Source organism: Esox lucius, chromosome 11, assembly GCF_011004845.1.
Source record: "Esox lucius isolate fEsoLuc1 chromosome 11, fEsoLuc1.pri, whole genome shotgun sequence".
NCBI classification, from domain to species: domain Eukaryota; kingdom Metazoa; phylum Chordata; class Actinopteri; order Esociformes; family Esocidae; genus Esox; species Esox lucius.
In genome coordinates, this window is record NC_047579.1 from 43526969 (window position 1) to 43548842 (window position 21874).

The 21874-nt window shown below is 43.8% G+C and overlaps 1 protein-coding gene across 2 annotated transcripts in view; it reads right to left on the minus strand.

Moving 5' to 3' along the window:
- The window catches only part of si:ch211-278a6.1 (SRC kinase signaling inhibitor 1), a 136564-nt gene extending 135819 nt beyond the window's left edge, over positions 1-745 (minus strand). For both annotated transcript variants that reach the window (XM_029123647.2, XM_029123646.2), the window contains exon 1: positions 333-745. In XM_029123647.2, coding sequence (XP_028979480.2) covers positions 333-354 — 22 coding nt within the window. In that variant the 5' untranslated portion in view covers positions 355-745. The remainder of the gene's footprint in view (positions 1-332) is intronic.
- Positions 746-21874: the final 21129 nt, after the last annotated feature.

Below are 21874 nucleotides of genomic sequence, written 5' to 3' on the forward strand. Positions count from 1 at the left end.
AACCTCCACCCAGTCCCTCCATCTTCCCCAGCATAACCCCACATCCTGCAACCTCCACCCAGTCCCTCCATCTTCCCCAGCATAACCCCACATCCTGCAACCTCCACCCAGTCCCTCCATCTTCCCCAGCATAACCCCACATCCTTTCTTCCTCTTCCCAGTCACTTGTCTGCCTCACCACCCGGGATCTATTCAGAGAATCACACGGAAGCAATGCCCCCATCGGGCCTTCCCCCACCTCCTCCCTGCTGTGAGAGAATCCGACAGCACAGCCAACAGATTGGAAAATACCTGCTACACAAGTATGCATGGAGATAGTAGGGTTGACCTGCCTTGGGATGGTGCATTGCCCATGCTGCGATGCGGACCGCTGGAGCTGAGAGGGATCGCGTTTCCTGTTCCTCTGTTTTCTCTCTTCCCTCCTGTCCCTCGCTTTCTCTTTTTCACACGAGGGTTTAGTCTCTCCTTCCTGGTGCTGTTCCCGCTTCCTATTCACTCCTCTCCTTCTTCCGTCCTCCTTCTTCCTCTCTCTCTCTCTCTCTCTCTCTGTCTTCCTCTCCGGTACCCTCCTTCGCGAGATGGCTGTGGTCCAGCAGCGGCAGCGCTCTAGCACTGCGCGTGTGGAAGAGAGACAAGGAGCGCGCGCGTGTGTGAGAGGCGTAATCTTTACCAATAAGCGCCGAAGGCGAAAGTATGCGTGCCTGCGTGTGTAGAGACGCTCAGCACACAGCTAAGAATGAACCAAAAATTAGCTCATGATAAATGAATTTGCGCTCCCTCTCATTCTCTCTCTCTCTCTTATTTTTCTCTATTGTACACACCTCTCTGTCTCTCTTTCTCTTAAAGGCACAGGCAGTGCTCTGCATTGCTACAGGCCTGGGGCAAATCTCTCACCAAGAGATGATATGGTAATCATGGGGAGCCCAGGGATTTTGTCTTGTGGAGCTCAGAACCAGAGCTAGGAGGGGGTGGGTGGAGAGACACTCCCCCAGTAATGAGAGCTGAGGCTGGGGGGAGTGAGGGATCCACACTAGGTCCCTCGACCACACAGCAGTGTATTATGTGTACACAAGAAGAGAGGGTGTGTGGGGAGGTAGAGGGAGACGGGGAGATGTGACGGGAGATGGATGGAGAGAGAGACAGGAAGATGGAGAGAGGGAGACAGTCACAGGAAGATGGTGAGAGAAGATTGAGAAGAAGATAGAGAGGGAGAGAGACTGGGAGTCAGAGAGGGACAGAGATGGAGAGAGGAGAGGAGGTAGAGGGAGAGATAGACATAGAGATAGAGAGTGGGCATAAAGGTAAATTGCCCCCTGTGACTGGAATGGCTCACGACAGCTCTGTGGTGCCCAAGATACTCTGGAAGGCAGCTGCAATACAATGTCAGTCCACAGTGATAACACCAGGGGAGGGGCTGGCTTGATTGAAAAGTGGAGAAGGTAACCTTGGTAACCCCAACATTGCTGTGACCTCACCACTGTTGTCGCCTGTTGGGATGTCTGGCACCGTAAGTGTCGATGTATTCCACTGTTGTCTGGGCAACATGCTCCTCTCAGATTGTATCCCAACCAGGAACTAGCGCCCAGCAACATACACCACAACAACTGTTTCCAAATAGACACGGTCCATGTGGAGAGGAGTGTTGGCTGCATGTTACAATATGGAGCGAACAAGGTAATGTCAGAGGCACCTGCAGTTAAATCATACATGCATTAGTGAGGGTCAGGGACAAACCAAGGTCAAGGCTGAGAAACACATGCATTACGGGTGATAGAAAGATTCAGAGCGTGGAAGACGAGGGACAGAGAGGGAAGAGAAGGGGAGAGGGGGAGGAGAGGGGTGAAGCAGCTAATGGACTGTGTAAAATGGAGGGAAGGAAAGAGGTGAACTGTACGAGTAGAGGGAGACAGAGAGAGGAGGATGAAGAGAAAAGAGGATGGAGGTAGAGGAAGAGATCTTGTGATTGGATTAATAATGTATGGAATAACAAGGCCAAGCAAGGCTTGGAAAACAGTATTGTCCGTCTCTACATTGGTCCTTCTGTCTGTTAGTCTATCTGTTGGTCTGTTTGTAGGTCTGCCTGTTTATCAGTCGGTCTGTCTGCACGTTGGTCTGTCTGTTTGTAGGTCTGACTGTTTATCAGTCGGTCTGTCTGTAGGTTGGTCTGTCTGTTTGTAGGTCTGCCTGTTTATCAGTCGATCTGTCTGCACGTTGGTCTGTCTGTTTGTAGGTCTGACTGTTTATCAGTTGGTCTGTCTGCACATTGGTCTGTCTGTTTGTAGGTCTGACTGTTTATCAGTCGGTCTGTCTGTAGGTTGGTCTGTCTGTTTGTAGGTCTGACTGTTTATCAGTTGGTCTGTCTGCACGTTGGTCTGTCTGTTTGTAGGACTGACTGTTTATCAGTCGGTCTGTCTGTTGGTTGGTCTGTCTGTTTGTAGGTCTGACTGTTTATCAGTCGGTCTGTCTGCACGTTGGTCTGTCTGTTTGTAGGTCTGACTGTTTATCAGTCGGTCTGTCTTCACGTTGGTCTGTCTGTTTGTAGGTCTGACTGTTTATCAGTCGGTCTGTCTGTAGGTTGGTCTGTTTGTTTGTAGGTCTGACTGTTTATCAGTCGGTCTGTCTGTAGGTTAGTCTGTTTGTTTGTAGGTCTGACTGTTTATCAGTCGGTTTGTCTGTAGGTTGGTCTGTCTGTCTGTCGGTCTGTTACATTTGATTTACAGGCCAATGTTTCTTGCTGCTGCTTGCTGTCACTCCATCACACAGACGACTAGAAGGCTTCACTCCAAAAGACTGGCAAAAGTGTTCCTTTTCCAGAGAGGAGAGACAGCGACTCCCCAATGTCTTATACAAGGAGGGAGAGAAAGCAACTCCACTGTGATATACAAGGAGGGAGAGACAGCGACTCCACTGTGTTATACAATGAGGGAGAGACAGCGACTCCACTGTGTTATACAATGAGGGAGAGACAGCGACTCCACTGTGTTATACAAGGGGGGAGAGACAGCGACTCCACTGTGATATACAAGGAAGGAAAGACAGCGACTCCACTGTGTTATACAATGAGGGAGAGACAGCGACTCCACTGTGTTATACAAGGAGGGAGAGACAGCGACTCCACTGTGTTATACAATGAGGGAGAGACAGCGACTCCACTGTGTTATACAAGGGGGGAGAGACAGCGACTCCACTTTGTTGTACAAGAGGGGAGAAACAGCGACTCCACTGTGTTATACAAGGAAGGAGAGATAGCGACTCCACTGTGTTATACAAGGAAGGAAAGACAGCGACTCCACTGTGTTATACAAGGAGGGAGAGACAGTGACTCCACTGTGTTATACAAGGAGGGAGAGACAGTGACTCCACTTTGTTATACAATGAGGGAAAGACAGCAACTCCACAGTGTCATACAAGGGGGGAGAGACAGCGACTCTACTGTATTATACAAGGGGGGAGGGACAGCGACTCCACTGTGATATACAAGGAAGGAAAGACAGCGACTCCACTGTGTTATACAATGAGGGAGAGACAGCGACTCCACTGTGTTATACAAGGAGGGAGAGACAGCGACTCCACTGTGTTATACAATGAGGGAGAGACAGCGACTCCACTGTGTTATACAAGGGGGGAGAGACAGCGACTCCACTTTGTTGTACACGAGGGGAGAAACAGCGACCCCACTGTGTTGTACAAGGAGGGAAAGACAGTGACTCCACTGTGTAATACAAGGTGGAAGAGCCAGTGACTCCACTGTGTTATACAAGGGGGGGGGAGACAGCGACTCCACTATGTTATACAAGGAGGGAAAGAAAGTGACTCCACTGTGTTATACAAGGAGGGAGAGACAGTGACTCCACTGTGTATACATGGTGGGAGAGACAGTGACTCCACAGTGTTATACAAGGAAGGAGAGACAGCGACTCCACTGTGTTATACAAGGAGGGAGAGACAATGACTCCACTTCGTTATACAAGGAGGGAGAGACAATGACTCCACTGTGTTATACAAGCGGGGAGAGATAGCAACTCCACTATGTTATACAAGGAGGGAAGACAGCAACTCCACTGTGTTATACAAGAAGGGAGAGACAGTGACTCCACTATGTTATACAAGGAGGGAGAGACAGCGACTCCCCAATGTGTTATACAAGGAGGAAGAGACAGTAAGTCCACTGTGTTATGCAAAGAGGGAGAGACAGTGACTCCACTATGTTATACAAGGAGGGAGAGACAGCGACTCCCCAATGTGTTATACAAGGAGGAAGAGACAGTAAGTCCACTGTGTTATGCAAAGAGGGAGAGACAATGACTCCACTGTGTTATACAAGGAAGGAGAGATAGCGACTCCACTGTGTTATACAAGGAAGGAAAGACAGTGACTCCACTGTGTTATACAAGGAGGGAGAGACAGTGACTCCACTGTGTTATACAAGGAGGGAGAGACAGTGACTCCACTTTGTTATACAATGAGGGAAAGACAGCAACTCCACAGTGTCATACAAGGGGGGAGAGACAGCGACTCTACTGTATTATACAAGGGGGGAGGGACAGCGACTCCACTTTGTTATACAAGGAGGGAGAGACAGCGACTCCACTTTGTTGTACAAGAGGGGAGAAACAGCGACCCCACTGTGTTACACAAGGAGGGAAAGACAGTGACTCCACTGTGTAATACAAGGTGGAAGAGACAGTGACTCCACTGTGTTATACAAGGGGGGGAGAGACAGCGACTCCACTGTGTTATACAAGGAGGAAAAGAAAGTGACTCCACTGTGTTATACAAGGAGGGAGAGACAGTGACTCCACTGTGTTATACAAGGAGGGAGAGAGAGCGACTCCACTGTGTTATACAAGGAGGGAGAGACAATGACTCCACTTCGTTATACAAGGAGGGAGAGACAATGACTCCACTGTGTTATACAAGCGGGGAGAAATAGCGACTCCACTATGTTATACAAGGAGGGAAGACAGCAACTCCACTATGTCATACAAGGAAGGAGAGACAGCGACTCCACAGTGTTATACAAGGAAGGAAAGACAGCGACTCCACTGTGTTATACAAGGAGGGAGAGACGGTGACTCCACTGTGTTATACAAAGAGGGAGAGACAGTTAATCCACTATGTTATACAAGGAGGGAGAGACAGCGACTCCCCAATGTGTTATACAAGGAGGAAGAGACAGTGACTCCACTGTGTTATACAAGGAAGGAGAGACAGCGACTCCACAGTGTTATACAAGGAAGGAAAGACAGCGACTCCACTGTGTTATACAAGGAGGGAGAGACGGTGACTCCACTGTGTTATACAAGGAGGGAGAGACAGTGACTCCACTTTGTTATACAATGAGGGAGAGACAGCAACTCCACAGTGTCATACAAGGGGGGAGAGACAGCGACTCTACTGTATTATACAAGGGGGGAGGGACAGCGACTCCACTTTGTTATACAAGGAGGGAGAGACAGCAACTCCACAGTGTCATACAAGGGGGGAGAGACAGCAACTCTACTGTATTATACAAGGGAGGAGGGACAGCGACTCCACTTTGGGTAGGTTTTGAATGACTTACTAGCCGCTATTAAGTGACTTGTCACAGCATGTCGTTAGGAAGCACAAAGCCAACATCAAATAGTTAACTACCACCGGCGGTACCATAAAAAAACATCAAAATTAACCAGACACTGATCTGATGACCCTCTCTCATGGTCAGGAGGTGTAGACTAGCTACAGCACACCAAGGTCCTATTAGTGACACCCAGAGTTCCCAGATCAACAGATAAAGCAAATGTATTACCAACACAGAGGGCGAAAACAAAAAACTGTTTTCAAGGTAATTTAGTGCCACTCCCTAAGGCTCTTTTGACGGTAGGAAGGTGATGTGTTTAATATCGCTTTGTGGAGTGCGAAAAGAGGATGTCTTCGGAGGCCATTAAAAATCATTCAAGCCTAGTTCATTGTGTGTACAAGGAGGGAGTACCTGACTAGACTGCACAATGAAAATATCAGGCAAACAAAACAAAACAAATGCAACACAACTCAAGGCCTAATGCAGCCAATACTGAGTCCCAGAATTACTTCAGATTGGCTTTGTTAGCCTTCTGGAACCTCAACTCATCCAAAAGTAAACATCCATTGTATGATGCGATTATCTATGTTGGTACACTAAATTATATACCCGAACATTTAAAAAATTTTAAGCAGCCTGGGAAGCTGGTCAGTCAACCAGGGCAGCTATTTTCATTAATGGAATGAATGCAATTTGGATGTTCAAATGGAAAAAATTTGGACTGAATACGGAGCATTTTTTTTAGAATGATGTGATTTCGACCACTCACAGATGGAGCGAATATCGCTGATCATCTCTTAACATGGGCACGTGTCATGGTCATCTCTGAAACGACAAGGCTTGTGGTGTGCTCCCAGTTAGCAGTGATGAGTAGATACCGACAGAGGAAGGAGGAAGGACAAACCACAAACTGGCATCAGGGCATCCAAGGCTCACTTACGCGAGGACAACGAACGCTAACCCATCTGGTCCAAACCCGACAGAAGGTCTACTCTGTCACAAGTCACAGAAAATGTTAATGATGGTTATGAGAGGAACGTTTTACAACACACAGTGCATCGCACCCTGCTGAGTATGGGGCAGCAGACTGGTCAGGGTGCCCATGATGACCCATCCACCGTCGAAAGAGCCTACAATCGAGAGTCGGAACTGGACCTTGGAGCAGTGGAATAAGGTCACCTGGTCCCATGAGAAATTATTGCTCTTTTGGCCATTAGCTTAAAATGGAAATTAATGCCCTATTGGCCATTAGCTTGAACTGGAAATGTTCACCTACACTGAACAAATTTATTGCATCATGAAGGCAATTCCAAAACTGACAGTTCTTCATCAATCGATATGGCACATTTACTGAAACGTACAATTGTCAACGTACAAAAGTACAGTCCTCACATAACGTGGTACATTCTGCACACCACTCTATGTGACCTGCTCACTCACTCAAAAGAATTAACTCCTGTTTCAAATGTAAATAAATTCAATCCAACAAATCACTGTCATCAAAACAAAATATTCCTTTATCATTGCTCAGACCAAGACAAACAAAATGCAAAGACCACTTGTCAAATGACAGCATACTCTGAAATTGGGATTGTGACCCACTATGTCATATTTTCCAATTGCTACCATTGTATACATCGGCAGCAGAATGGTATTGATGTCAAAAAGTCATGACACACAGTATACTTTCAACAAAACATTCATTCAAACATTTCTCATCATTGTATGGACACACTTTACAGCCAAGCCGAAAATATTTAAAGAAAACCTTTACGGAACAAATATATACGTATACAACAGCAAAATTATCAGGAACTGCAATGTGCAAGAAAAAAGAAAATATACTGCAAGTTCATTAACCTCCAGTCTCTTCTCTCAGTCTGGCCACAACATTTCATTTACGTCACACCTGATATCCTCCCTTGCAATGCAACGAGGGAAAAATATTGTGTCATGAAGCAGCAACAACAATCTGCTGTGACATCCTCAGAACCAGCATCCATTGCGTCCACTAAGGAGAACTGGACACAAGGACCTCCCACCTCCACGCAGAAAATAACTCCTCAATGGAATTTAGCGGCTGGGCAACAAACCATTCCCTGATTGTCTTTGATCAATGGAAATTTGCGTTGTCCCAAACTATAACATACGCTGGCACGTCATTTCTAACCAACCCCCTCTCATTCTCAGGAATGAGATCCCACTAAAGGGTTTCCAGGAAACGGAGGAGACGTTGTGTGTTACAGGGCCCAATGATGGGGATGTGGCTGAGTACACCATTCACACATACTGTATCATGGCAGCACACATTGTAATGTTCCCTCCACGCTGGCCTGGCGCACCAACAGTGGTGACCAATGATCTGACGGCCATGTCTCCTGACTTTGGTCAAGTTGAATCCTGCCTCGTCAACATACACAAAATGTGTGGGGATTCATCCACCTCTGGCTCCATAACTCTCTATAAAAGATAGTAAAATAATTGAGCGACTTAGGAAATAATTGACAGTACAGAAGATTTTAGAAATCATACAGTTACACAACCCACATTGTATAACATATTCTGCATATACAGGTTGTACTTGTCAATACTGAAAGACAATGAGATTACAGCACTGTGTAGTGTACAATGATGAATTATTACCTATAATTACTGGTACCCCAGCTCCATCACTCGCTCACCATTCCTCTCCAAAGGTACCTTGTAGAGTTGCATCATTGCAATCTGATTTCTCTTCACCACCAATACTGCTTCTTCCCTAAATAGTTCTTGTCTAGTTTGGAGCAGTGCTCCCATCAGCGCCGTCCACAGGGTATGGCATGGTGTTGCAAAATGGAGTGATAGCCTTCCTTCTTCAAGGTCAAGTTTACCCTGTACAAATCTCCCACTTTACCACCTCTAAAGCACCCCCAGACCATCACATTGCCTCCATCATGCTTGACTGATGGGACCCAGCCACTCCTCCAGCATCTTTTCATTTTGGTCCTCAAATTTATATTTGTCCGTCCATAATATTTTTTTCCAATCTTCCTCTGTCCAGTGGTCTGTGTTCTTTTATCCATCTTAAAGTTTTTCTCAGTTGCTTTGGGACATTTCTCTAATCACCCTTAACGTTTGCGAACCAGTAAGTGCATTTCTCAAAACAATTCGTACAAACAGTACCACACAAAGGATCACCGACAAACGCCTGGAACTCAAAATCCTTAGTTCATCTTTCAGAAGTAGTCAGGTAACATATCGGTGCCATCAGAATGATGAGCCCTTGTGTCACTGTTCATAAACCACATAGTCAAAATTCTTAGCCATGTTGTCAATATAACAGTGTACTCGGTAAGTATTTTCTGATGTAAACTATGCCTACGGTATTGATGACTATGATCGGAAATGCACAAGGCTGCACAATGTCAACAGTATAAAGTTACACACACCTATATGTGGGATACTGATTGGACTGGATTCACATTCATGCTTTTTTCTGTTGGTCTGTCAACAAATTACAACACAATGTCATCACAATACAGAAAAGAAACTATTCTACAGCAAAAAGGAAAAAAATACAAAATTAGCAAGTTCAACATAGGAAACACCCCTCAGGCAGAACTGCACATGCAGCGCTGTATGGGGAATTACAGTGCAGTCTATCTACACCTCCTGACGTCCTGGTCTGTCAGGCCACAGATTCTCATCCACATCACAACAGATATCTTCCCTTGGAATAGCACGGAAATCTCTTGCAGTGTCTCATCCAGCCTCTGTAGGCATCTGTTCTGATGTCCTCACATGCTGCATCCATGGCAGCCAGCAGGGACATCTGGCTGTGTGTCTGAGTATAGAAAATATGATTGAGAGATTATGGCAACTGGTTCAACCATTTTGCATTTATCGACTTATGGAATGAACTTATGCCTAGACGTTTTGGGTGTGAAGTCTATTCAACAGAGAACTAGTATAATATATTTTGATCAACATGACAAGCAATTGATGATGTAGGAAAAAGCTGACAATTGTACATAATCAATTGCATGAATGTACCAAAGCATTGGAATTTGTTTTCAAAAGAATGAGAAATTGCATTTGTGATGTGCACTACTGACTGGATGTGGAGGTTGAACAAGTAGTTTTGAGAATTTCAGTTGTGATCTGAGAAATGTACCAAAGCGACTGAGAAAAACTGTAATAAACGCAGTTGAGCGTGAAGGAGAGGAAGTACAGACACAACTACAAGATGACTAACATTGTGACATTTTGACAATACTAGACAGCGAACGGGGGAGCTGTGGGAACATGTACACATACTAATGGGGAATAGGAATCAGTTGAGGGTGGTAGAACGAGACAGTCTGCTACATTCAAGAGCTCCCTGTCGAGAGAGTTTGGGAATGATGGCGTCTGAAAGGCAGTTGACGTGGACCAGAGCAGAGGAGGTGGTGTAGGAGGAGTTACACTGGGAGGAACCCCGTGACACTGATGCTCCAGATACTTGACTAGTCTAAAGAAGGTCCCTTTAATTGCTTTTATAATCAGCAAAGAGCTGTGCAGACAAAATTGCAAAAGGATTTTCTAATGATCAGTTAGCCTTTTAAAATGACCAACTTGGATTTGCAAACACAATATGCCACTGGAACACAGAACTGATGGTTTCTGATAATGGGCCTCTGTACGCCTTTGTAGATATTCCATAAAAAATGTGCTGTTTCCATCTGCAGCACCAGGGAGGGACATAAAGTGGAGAGGTCCAGCTCCCTAGCCCTGCCCGATGACAAAGTTAAGTGTGTCCAAACTTTTGACTGTTACTGTATATATACACACACACACACATCTGGATTCTGAGCAGGTGCAGTAATTCGGTAACAACAAAGCAGATGGTGTTGTGTTAAACTACTTCTAATTCATTGAGGGGACTCTTGGCGACGACCCAGTAAATTACCTTGCAAAAATTCTTGGACCGGTAGGATTGTTTTTACAAGAGTATGTTTTGTAAGTCTTTGATTTGATTTTAGACTGGAGGTGGCTAATATTTCTCCAGAAAGAAAATAAGGGGTCCTACCAGATACCAAAACACTTATGTATGGACATACACCAACTCCGATCCAGATGAGGTGAGAAACAATAACGATAAAGTAGGCCCGAGGATTGAACCCTGAGGAACATTCATTGTCTGTAATGCCTCTCCTCAATAACCTTTTGGACTTTTACAGGAGACCAGAGAGGAAGGCGAAAGGAGGATAAAGGAATTTGCTGAATCAAATAATAAAAAAGCCAATTGTCTCCAGCAGACCTGCACCGTCACTGACTGGAATGGGGATGCCTGTTCTATTCATTCTCATTTCTATGTGAAGACCTTAAAGGTGTGCTCTGAAAAAGAGCCCCAGTCGGCACAAAAAGCTGTTAGAATAAAATCGAAACCTTTCTCCCACCTCACATCCTCCTAATCTACATGATATAAAATTAAAGATGTTTTTTTATCTTTCCCATCATAGATATATTTAAAATAGCTGCTCACAATTGTTCACAGCCTCTCAAAGTTCCCTGACATTTATGACAGTCCGTTGTCTTTTCATCTTCAGTGTCTTTGTACACCACTGTGCCGTTTATCTGCCAGGGCTTCAATCAGCATACAAATTTGACGGCCATAAGGGCCTGATGGCAGCAATCTAAATGTCATCGGCGCTTTTGAGAAATGTCTAGAACACTTTAATTTAGTTTTCTCTGAATTATATTTCAGAGAATGAATGGCCTCTTTTCAGCCCTATTCTCTATTCTAATAGCCAATAGCTTAATAATTATATCTCCTCGCTTCGTGCTCCGACAACAGTGTTTCTCACACAAAGGTCACAAATAGCCTAGATGATGTTAGCGGGTGTTAGCATATCTGTTTGTCCCTAAAGATTATTGATAGTGTGGTGTTCGTGTGTATTTCTGTGTGGATGGGGGAAAAAACATGGTCATTAGCATAAGCAAACAGTGCCGTGGATGGAGGGCAGCGGCTAGCCAAGAGCCCGAGGGCTCTCACTCCCATCACTACGGCATGCAAGTGGAGGGAGATGTGGGGTTCGGAGAGCTGGTTGGGTCTGAGGAAAATTGCTGAGAAGGCCAAGCTTCCCGTGCTGTTATGCTCCGGGACTACTGGTTCGCCTCTGGCTTTCTAATAAAATGGCATCCACTTCTTTCCTGTTCAATGTCGAGCAGCCTTCGTTTGCCACCCTGTCCTATACCGATCCCCCAGCCACATCCTCCACTAGACAGACATGATTTTTTACTCCTTAATGATGTGAGTAGAATTGAGATGTATGTAGGACAACACGTCATCCCCACCCACACCACTAACCCACATGCCCATCACTGTCACATTCAATTGGAGGGGAAATGTGAGGTACCGCTTTGCACTTTGTGTCTTTGTGCTCTTTGATCTCGGTGCGTGTGTGTCTGGCTTGGGGTTGATCCTTGGAAGAGGGATCTGCAAAAAGACCCAGATGAGTTTTTTGATTGAGCTGAACATGCCGACGAGGGCCACATGACAACACTGAGGAGACTGTTTTCGGGAGCACCTCCTTCAGAACGGGCAGTGTAACTATTTCCAGTTGTCAGCAGACCAAAGGGCTGAGCGTGTACGCTTGGACTGGCTTCCAGAGCTAACCCCGTCTTCGCCATTATCCCCGTCCTCTACCAACCCTCCCGGTTCTGTCCATCCAAGCACTGTGGGCTCAGCCATCCGGAAAGCCTTTCAGCAGCACAAGCTGTGGCACAATAGATCTGCCCTCACTCGAGTGGTGGCCAGCCCCTCGAGATCGCCGAGATTCAGGAGGGGTGGCACTGTAGGGGAATGTCAATGTCAGTGCGGCTGGGTGGATGCTTGTACAGAAGACATGTTTGTTGGGGGGGGTGGAGGGGGGGGGGGGAGCAACGCTCAAGTACATCGATCATCCTTCAACCTCACCTCCACCACTACTGCACTCACTCACAAGCACACGCTCACCTTTCAACCGCAATATTTAGTTGCCCCCAGCCATTAGTAGCTGTCCTTTCAGTAAAACTATTGGCACAATTGTATTTTTTCATTGTGTTTATTAAAATGTCTCAGACATTTCTGAATTATGCATTTCTACATAAATAAAATCTTAAAGAAATACATACTGTCAGAATGCAATTGCAAAAGCTGCTTGCTCAGTGGGAGAACTGCTGCTGGTGACCTGAAATATCCTGGTCAATGCATCGAGACAATGCAACATCATCAACATCATCATCTTATTCAATACATCAAGGATGATAAGACAATACAGTAGTGCAGACCATCTGGCCCTGAATATACTTTTCAGTGCTGTCTTCTCATTCAACTTGTCTATTTTTCTTATCTAAGAGCAAGAATTACATGTTTTATCAGGCAACCCCATGCAGAGAAATGTAATGGTTGGTTGAAACTTGTGAGGCAGTATTACAATTTTTACCAACTAAAGTCAGCTAGAGGAAGTGTCTAGGGAGAGGGAAGTCTGGGCATCTCTGCTTAGACTGCTGCCCCCGCGACCCGGCCCTGGATAAGCGGAAGAAGATGGATGGATGGACCAACTAAAGTCCATTTCAGAGCAAGGCATTTTTAAATGAATGTATCTTTTATATATTGGATTTTGCTGTTCTTTTATAATGCCTTGAAAATGTATACATATTACAGAATGTTACATATTACTGTAAATATAGAAATGGTATATTTACACAAAATAAGTTACATTGGTTGGTAAGTATTAAACAAGAAATGTGTTGCCCGCATAAATATTCAACCCCAATGGTGGGGATGTTCGTAGTTGAACAGGACAAAAGAAACAATTACATAACCATTGGCCTCTGCCTGTGAAACATTACATTTCCTGTCACATATCCTGTCAAGAAAAGGATACCCCTCAAAACTCAGCGCTCAAACAAGAAGGCAAATTGAGAGAGAAGCTACAGAGAAACCAATAATCACTTTGAAGGAGCTACAGAGTTGGGAGTGGAGTAATGGTGCAAGCAACATATTTCAGATGTAAAAAAGAGTCACAACATAAAACCACTGCAATAATTGATTTTGGGTTTCAGCTTTTCAAAAGAAAATATCAAAAAGAACCAAATTAGTTATACATTCAAATTAAAATATTTGTCAAGAATAAGTTTTGCAAAGTATTATTTATTTAGTCAAATTTCTGGGTCAAATTGTAAGGATTTTCCTTGTCATGTCAAGGCCAACCTGACAACTCTTAGGCTCCCTGGGTTGGCCTAGACCACCATGTTGAGAACCACTGAACTGTTGAATGTTGTTTCCCTGTACAGGGTGGTGTAAACATACAGGAAGTGGAGGAGGTGATGGACCTGTAGCCTGCAGATAAAATTATTCTGTAATGGTGAGTGAACCCAACCTGATCCAACATACTAGCATTTGTTTTCTTAATCCAAAAGGTTTTGGGCCTAGCAGACCATGTCTTGATAACAAAAATGCAACTCCCACCATGTAACAAAAGGGATATATTCAATGAATAATACCTCCTTTCTTATTCAATACATCAAGGATGATAAGACAATACAGTAGTGCAGACCATCTGAGCAGGAAAGAACATTATCATTGATGCTGTTCTTTCTCCCCCAGTCTGATTAATGTCCGGTTCCATCCATTCCACTCTAAGGGGTTCTCAAGGTAACAGGTGAAACACACATTTTGGCTGTCTAGTGACTGCAGTGGTTGGACACGCCCGAAAATATGTTCTCAACTGTAACTGTCTATTTCGAAAGATGAAAGTGTTCTCGGGGGATGTTTTTGGAAAATGCGTGCATTTGAAGTAAATGGAGTAGCTTCTTCAGTCATGGTACGTTCAGTGCTGTTCCCCATATTGACAAAATAGAATGGGCACCTGTGTGCAGATTCAGAAATGAGTTCCGGTACAAGGGCAAAGCCAGAAATACACACAGTTTGAGTGAGACACATGTTGAGTGAAACGTGTGTTCGTAGTAGGGGAAATTGTAAAGATTTGGGATTGACATGCATATATAGAAATATTAGATTGTTGTGTAGCTTTTTCTGGGAAGTTTTGGAGCATTTATTTTTGCTATGTCTGGAAACAGCAAATATTAATGGCTTGTGCATGCAACTTTACAGGCAAATAAATCCCAGAAATTGAACTTCGACCAAAACAACTGTCTGGATGATTCTTCATCATTCAAAGTAAATGGAAAATGAAAAAAATAAGGCAACAACTATAGTCTGTAACCTAGGTAACAGCTAGGCTCTGTAACCCAGGTAACAGCTAGGCTCTGTAACCTAGGTAACAGCTAGGCTCGGTACCCTAGGTAACAGCGAGACTCTTCCCATAGGTGACAGTTTGAGTTGAGTACAGAGCCTACTGCCCATCTGAACCAGTGACCCACGTCTTCATGGACTTAGTGATTTGCATATTACCCATGACTGTCCAGATCTTACTAGCCTCTGCTGCTTCCTCTAACCAAGTCAGCGACCATCATGGCAGTTGATGATGACCAAGTGCTGCCTGTGTTTACAGGGCGTAGTGAGATAATATAGGAATCCCATCCATACCACCTGGTTCCACATGCCTACAGCACTAGCGTGGTCAGACGATGGATCATGGAGTGCTGCTAGCCAGTACTTGGCCTCCTTCATGCAGCTCATAAGCCAATCAGCTGACCACATCCTGTGTTTCCATGGCAATGTGAATGGTAGAAGATGCGTTGTCGTCTTTCTGGAATGGGCGCATATTTGGGGCGTGGGCTGTGCAATGTGGTTGTTTGTGTTTGTGGGTGTGTGTGTCTGTGTGTGCATGCAAGTGTGTGTGTGTGTGTGGGTGGATGGCATTATGAATGTCTGTTACCATGAACACTGGGTCGTTGCAGGGCTGTGAGGAGCTGTGCATGCTGATGTATGGACTGTGTCGGCAGAAGTGTGTCTGATGTGTGTGCATCTATTACTGTTCTTGTGATGAGCAGAAGACCTCACAAGAATACTAGCCCAAGGATAATGTAAATAATTAAGGCCAATCCATGTAACAGGCTTTTGTGGGAATAGGGGTTAGATTTAGGGTAGGGTAGAAAGTCTACTGTTGAACAGAGGGGCGAAGAGACAGTACTGTTGAATATGGGGGAGGGGGGTATAGACTATACTGTTGAACATGGGGGCTAGAGACTCTGCTGTTGATCATGGAGGGGGGTATAGACTGTACTGTTGAACATGGGGGGGGGGGGGTAGAGACTACGGTTGAACATGGGGGGGGCAGAGACTGTACACTAACACATAAATATGGGGTGGGGCTACAAGAGCTGTGCAGATAGAAATAACTTTCCAGAGGTAAAGTGAGGTTGCAGAATTTGAGGAATAAAGTGGGTGGGAAGATAGAATATGATAGAGTGGTATTAGAGTTGTTATTGCGGAAACAAACCCACCCACACACTCTTCTAGCACAACAGACTGTTAGTCCACCTTGACAGGACAGGAAATAAGGAATGGCAGAGAGGCTTGTCCCACATGTACTCGTATTTGCCTTCATTGCAAATCTATACATCCCACTTGTAACATACATTATACTTAATACTTTTAAATACTTTTACTTTCAAATACTACATTTTCTGCCTTCATCTATTTACACTTCTGGTTAGATGCTAACTGCATTTTGTTGCACTGTACTTGCACTGTTCACTGACAATAAAGTTGAATCTAATCTATTTGGATTTGCTGTGTTTTATTGCCAATTATGTGAGCTTTGCTAGCGAGCTAGGGTGTCTAATTATTATTGCTAACTTCAACTTGGCTATCTTCTGGAGCATATGTTAACAAGCTCTATAGGTTTATGTTGTACATTACGTTACCTAGCCAGTTTGTGTAATAAATATGGTGTGCCAGTCAGTAATGACTCAGAAAACTACAGGGCAACTACGGAGTTGTCTTCTTTTAGCTACAAGACATTTATTCTCGATAATAAACACTACTAGGGAGACAACTATGTAGTTGCAGTCGATGCTACAAGGTTATATGGTTCTGGCCTAGCCTGAGGAAACCACTTGTAAACAGCTAGTTATGCCATTAGGGAAGCAGAGGGCGTGGCCCGGTGCTCGCCTAGTCAAATCTTTATTAACGTACAATTTTCAGGGCCTAAAATTAACAACTGCCACATTTTGCATTGGTGGGTAGAATGTTTGTTTAGCCTGCTTTGTAGTCACTCAGGTGCCAGCAAGCATAGAGCAATGTGGTGGTGATTAATAGCACATAAAAATATCCCCCAAAAGTACCGTATTTCTAGATAGTACGGTCATTTAGACAACACATCCTTTACTATTGTGACCACTGATATTAATGACAGCAATAGTCTTGTTGTGAAGGCTGTAGCTTACTACCATGGTATGTAGAACAATGAAGGATTCATTTTCAGAAGCCCTAAAATCTGAATGAAACCGCTTTTTTTCAAATTATTTAAAATAACCTGAAACTAAAACTGTATAATTCTGAATGGCAGGGAGACTGCAAAAAACATACTCGTCTTTGATTTTCAACTTGATACCTATTTATTTACCTACTGAGCAATATGTGAATTATCTGAATTATCACTCAACATCATTGAATGTTGAGTCAAATGGCTCCACTGCTGTCCATTTAGTAGGTCAATCCCCCTCTGGTTTCACTGCTGGTACGTTTACAGCATTCACCTCCTCTGGTTGACTCCTGCTGCACAAGGATGTTTGTGGTATAAAAACAAATATACCACGGTTAAAGGCTGGGTACAACATAAAAGAGAGAATTTGAGCAAAAAATGTATGTGATGTCATACCCGTGACTTACGGTCTCATATACCCCAGCTATCAGCCAATCAGTATTCAGGATTTGAAGCACCCATTTATAAGGAACTACTATATATGCAATAGATACGGCAAATATATATAAATATATATATATTTTAATAATATTGGAAACCATACACAGCATTATACCACAGCTAAGAGCTGTGTCCATGCACTCCACAAATGTTCCAGTGGGGGCATATTGCAGCGACTGTAGGCAATGTGATCACTTGGCGTTCGTCTTAACTCCAATCACTAACTCACCTCGTGCTGTGCTCATGCTGTGTTTTGCTGAACCACCCATGGCAAGAGCTTGGCTTTTAGCGATTGGCCTTGCTCACTGGGACCTCTGAGCCAATCAGGAAATGAGAGAAGAAACTGCAAGCAAGACTACTCACCTTCGGCTGCTACAGCTGACAGTGATGCTGGTGAGTTAAACTCAACATCCTTCACTATTGTCTATATCAGTTAATATATAAATGTATGAATCACTTTCATTTTGACTGTGTTTTGTAAATGAAATATATATTTACTGTTCACAGAACTGACAAAGAACAAAATAAACTCTACTAAATCCTTAGCCAAATTTACTTGAATGTTAATATGTTGTACTTTCTTGATAAAGACCATTAGCTAAAATGCTATTTGATGTTTTTATAAGTAGGATTTACATATATAAATGTCCTTTTAAAATGCAGATTAAAACATTGGGGTTTAATAGGTTTTTAGAAGTGAAACAGCTTGCTTTTTACTGTACTGTTAATTATTTTTCTGTGTACAGTGTTAGTTTATCTGGGTGATGTTATGAATAGAAGTGTTCCCATAATGCTCTTTGGTTATCATAAAGGATAAAATATTCTATAACAGTCCTCTATGTGGTTATCAGGATGGTTTCTGTGTTTCTGTGTTTGTGTCTGGGTGTAAAATTGTAGCACATTTATAATTGTCATGTTTATAATTACGTAATTCTTTATATTGGGTCAACATCTACTGTTAATCCATTCTGATCAGAAGAGTTGCCACCAGCAGATCTGCTAAAAATCCCACTCTACATGCCAGGGCATCCAGGCGTCGTTTGACACTACAGTCTGAGTCCACGGCCAGACTCTTAACAGCCTTCATGGCGATGACACGGCTTCTCTGTGCATCGTTAAGCAACACTCAAATTAAAGACAACATTATTACAAAACAACCCACCCTCACTTAACACATAGCTGTACAAAGGAGCAAATCAGAGTCCACCTCTCTCGCTCTCCTTTCTTCTTCTCTGTCTGCCCAATCGCTCTCTATAAATAAGTAAGGTGCTGTTTCCAAGGTAACGTCTCTGTGGAGATTTGGCCACCTGAAATTGTGCTGTAGAGAGATTGAGGTTTCCGATGGCAACCATGGGGCAGAGGTCTGGCTGAAAGCATGTGCTTTGTTTTATATTAACTGCCCTCATCAACCAGCAATGATACGTATCCCTAATCATTCAGTCATGATCCTCATCCCTCATCAACCAGCCATGATCCTCATCCCTAATCAATCAGTCATGATCCTCATCCCTCATCAACCAGCAATGATCCTCATCCCTAATCAATCAGTCATGATCCTCATCCCTCATCAACCAGCCATGATCCTCATCCCTCATAAACCAGCCATGATCTTCATCCTTCATCAACAAGTTATTAACTTCAGTCCTAATTAAACAGCTATGATCCTTATCCCTAATTATCCAGCCATAATCCTCCTCTCCCATCAACCAGTCATCATCCTTAGCCCTAATCATCCAGAAATGATCATTAACCCTCACCAACCAGACATCATCCTCAGCCCTCATAAACCAGCCATTATCCTCATCCCTCATCAACCAGCCTTGATGGTCATCCCTTATCAACCAGTCATTATCATCAGACCTAATTAACCTAGTATTATGCACTATTATGCACTATTTCATCAGATTAGCACAAATTCACTTCTTAGCTTTTCTGCCACATAGGCATTTCTACAATTTATTCCTGCAAATCATGTGTGTGTGTGTGTGTGTGTGTGTGTGTGTGTGTGTGTGAAGCGTGCAGGTCTGAAACCATTTGGAAAGCAGTGTGAAAAATATATTTCAGGGTTCAGGCGTACTTTGGTACCCTCTTGTGGTGAGTGCTGAGACCAACATGTCTGGTCTCAGTAAAGGACAACGGACTTAAACCCAAATAGAATGTTTGCCTGTTAGGCTACATCCAGTGCAACACATCAGCTTACAGAGACGTACTGTGTGAGAGAATAGATCCAGGCTGCATACTGCAGAAGTCTGTCTCTGGGTTCCATGTTGCTAACACCATAGGAGTCTGTCTCTGGGTTCCCTGTTGCTAACGCCATAGGGCCTGTCAAAGGCAGGGCTGTCACTGAGTGTGTTGTGACACCTACCTCTGCTCTGCCTACATGCAGGAGGGAAAAATGCACACACACACATACACACACACACATTTGTGCACACACACATTTTACATACACCCCGCTGCACTGTCATCTATAATTAAAATGTATTTCACACTAAAACCTGACTAAACCAGCCCCAGTTTAATCTGAATGGGAGGGTGGGATTCTAAATCCTGGGAGGATTTTTTCACAGCAGGGAGGAATGGAGAACATGTTTGGAATATGAGGAAAGCTGGAAATAGGGGGTCTCTCATCTACCCTTTCCTCCTCTATCTCTCGCTCTTTCTCTCTCTCTCTCTCTCTCTCTTTCTCTCTCACACACACACACACACACAAACAGTGAGAACACCTTTCCCTTGCTGGTCTTGTTAAGAAAGGTCACTGTTAAAATCCTGTGAAGGACTGGAAAGAGAACTTCAAAACCTACTTTTAGAACGTCTCAGCTGTACTAATTAGAAATATGACAGCCACATCTGTCAATACTACAATTGAACAGGTGCCTGCTAATGTGAATATGACGCCCTTCCGTTACCAGGGACCGTATTCATATACACAGATAAGTTTAAGTCCCCCTATGAACACCAAAGAGACTAATTAAATCATCATCATTAGTCCACCAACACTTATTATCTAATTTAGTCCCGGTGGTACACTAAAAGCAATCATGGAAAGTTAGGCTGGGGGAGGAAGAGGAGTAAGAAGAGGTTGGGAGGGGGGGGTTTGGCTTGAGATGCATTGCAGTTCCATATGACTGATTGAGGCCCAGTGACAGGAACAAATTCATGGCCGTAGAAGGTATAGAACAGGCTTGGTCGGTGACTGGTGAACTCCTGAGCATATTTGCCATGGCTGCCTGGTGTTGTGAGTCAATGCATTCCACGGAAAATATGTCAACTGATGTGACAAATGCAATGGAATGTATTTCTGAAAATGTCAGTTGAGTTGATCCGACAACGCATAGCAGTACAGATGGGTTCACTTCCTGCTTTTACTTCCAGCTTGGTAACAGTAACAAAGACACTAAAAATGTATAAAGCCTAGGAAATTGTAAGGAGTCAGATAGAAAATCTACAGGTGTTCATGTCCAGAAAACAATAACAGTGAACTATATTCTAGGTTTATTTAGTCGCGTTGCTACTATTCTCAATAGCATGTTTGGTTTTTCAAAAATCTGATCACACTTCTGACACATTAAGTCTTGCATTCAGAACAACAGATTTTGCTATCATTTGGCTTGTAAACATTATTCACCACAAGGTCATTGATTGATCAAATACAGCAAGTGCATTGTTTAGGTCATCATAACATGACACAGTGAAGTTCTCTCAGTTCAGTCTCTGTTACAGTCAATTAGTCCAAGACCAAACAAGTCTTGAAGTGCTAAAGGTGATCTGTTACAGTTCAATTAACTTCACTGTTTCCACATTAGGCAAAACGATAGGTTGAAAATGAAGATCATCTATCATCACTGATGCAAAAAAGTAGCTTTTATCACAAGGTTTTTTTGTGTAATCCAATATAACATATCAGAAATAAATAAAAGAAATGTCAGTGTTTGGCACACACTAAGCCAGTGTGCGTCAATTCTGCCTTGAGCATTTAGCCATGATATCTTGTCCATATCACAATTAATATCTTGGAAAATCTTTTTGCATGGCGAATCCAAACCTGATATTGGTCACCAGTGATGTCATGACCAATCAATCAATCAAGCACTTTTTATAACAGCAGTTTTCACAAAGTGCTTTTACAAAACACCCAGCCTCAAACCCCAAGGAGCAAACTACAACAATGTTGAATTTCAGTGGCTAGGAAAAACTCCCTAAGAAGGCTGAAATTTAGGAAGAAACCTAGAGAGGAACCAGGCTCAGACGGGTGACCAGTCCTCTTCTGGCTGTGCCGGTGAGCATTTTAAGAGTGTGGTGGGGGGGGGTCAGCAGAGTGGCAGGAGGACTTTGGACACGGATGGCAACAAGTGACATGGCATGGCTGCAGGAGGGTGACATGCTCATGGGGATGGTGGGCATAGACCTTCCACCTCCATAATAAAAAGGACATTATTGGGCAGGTCAAGGTTTAGGAATCAGGGATTGACGCTAA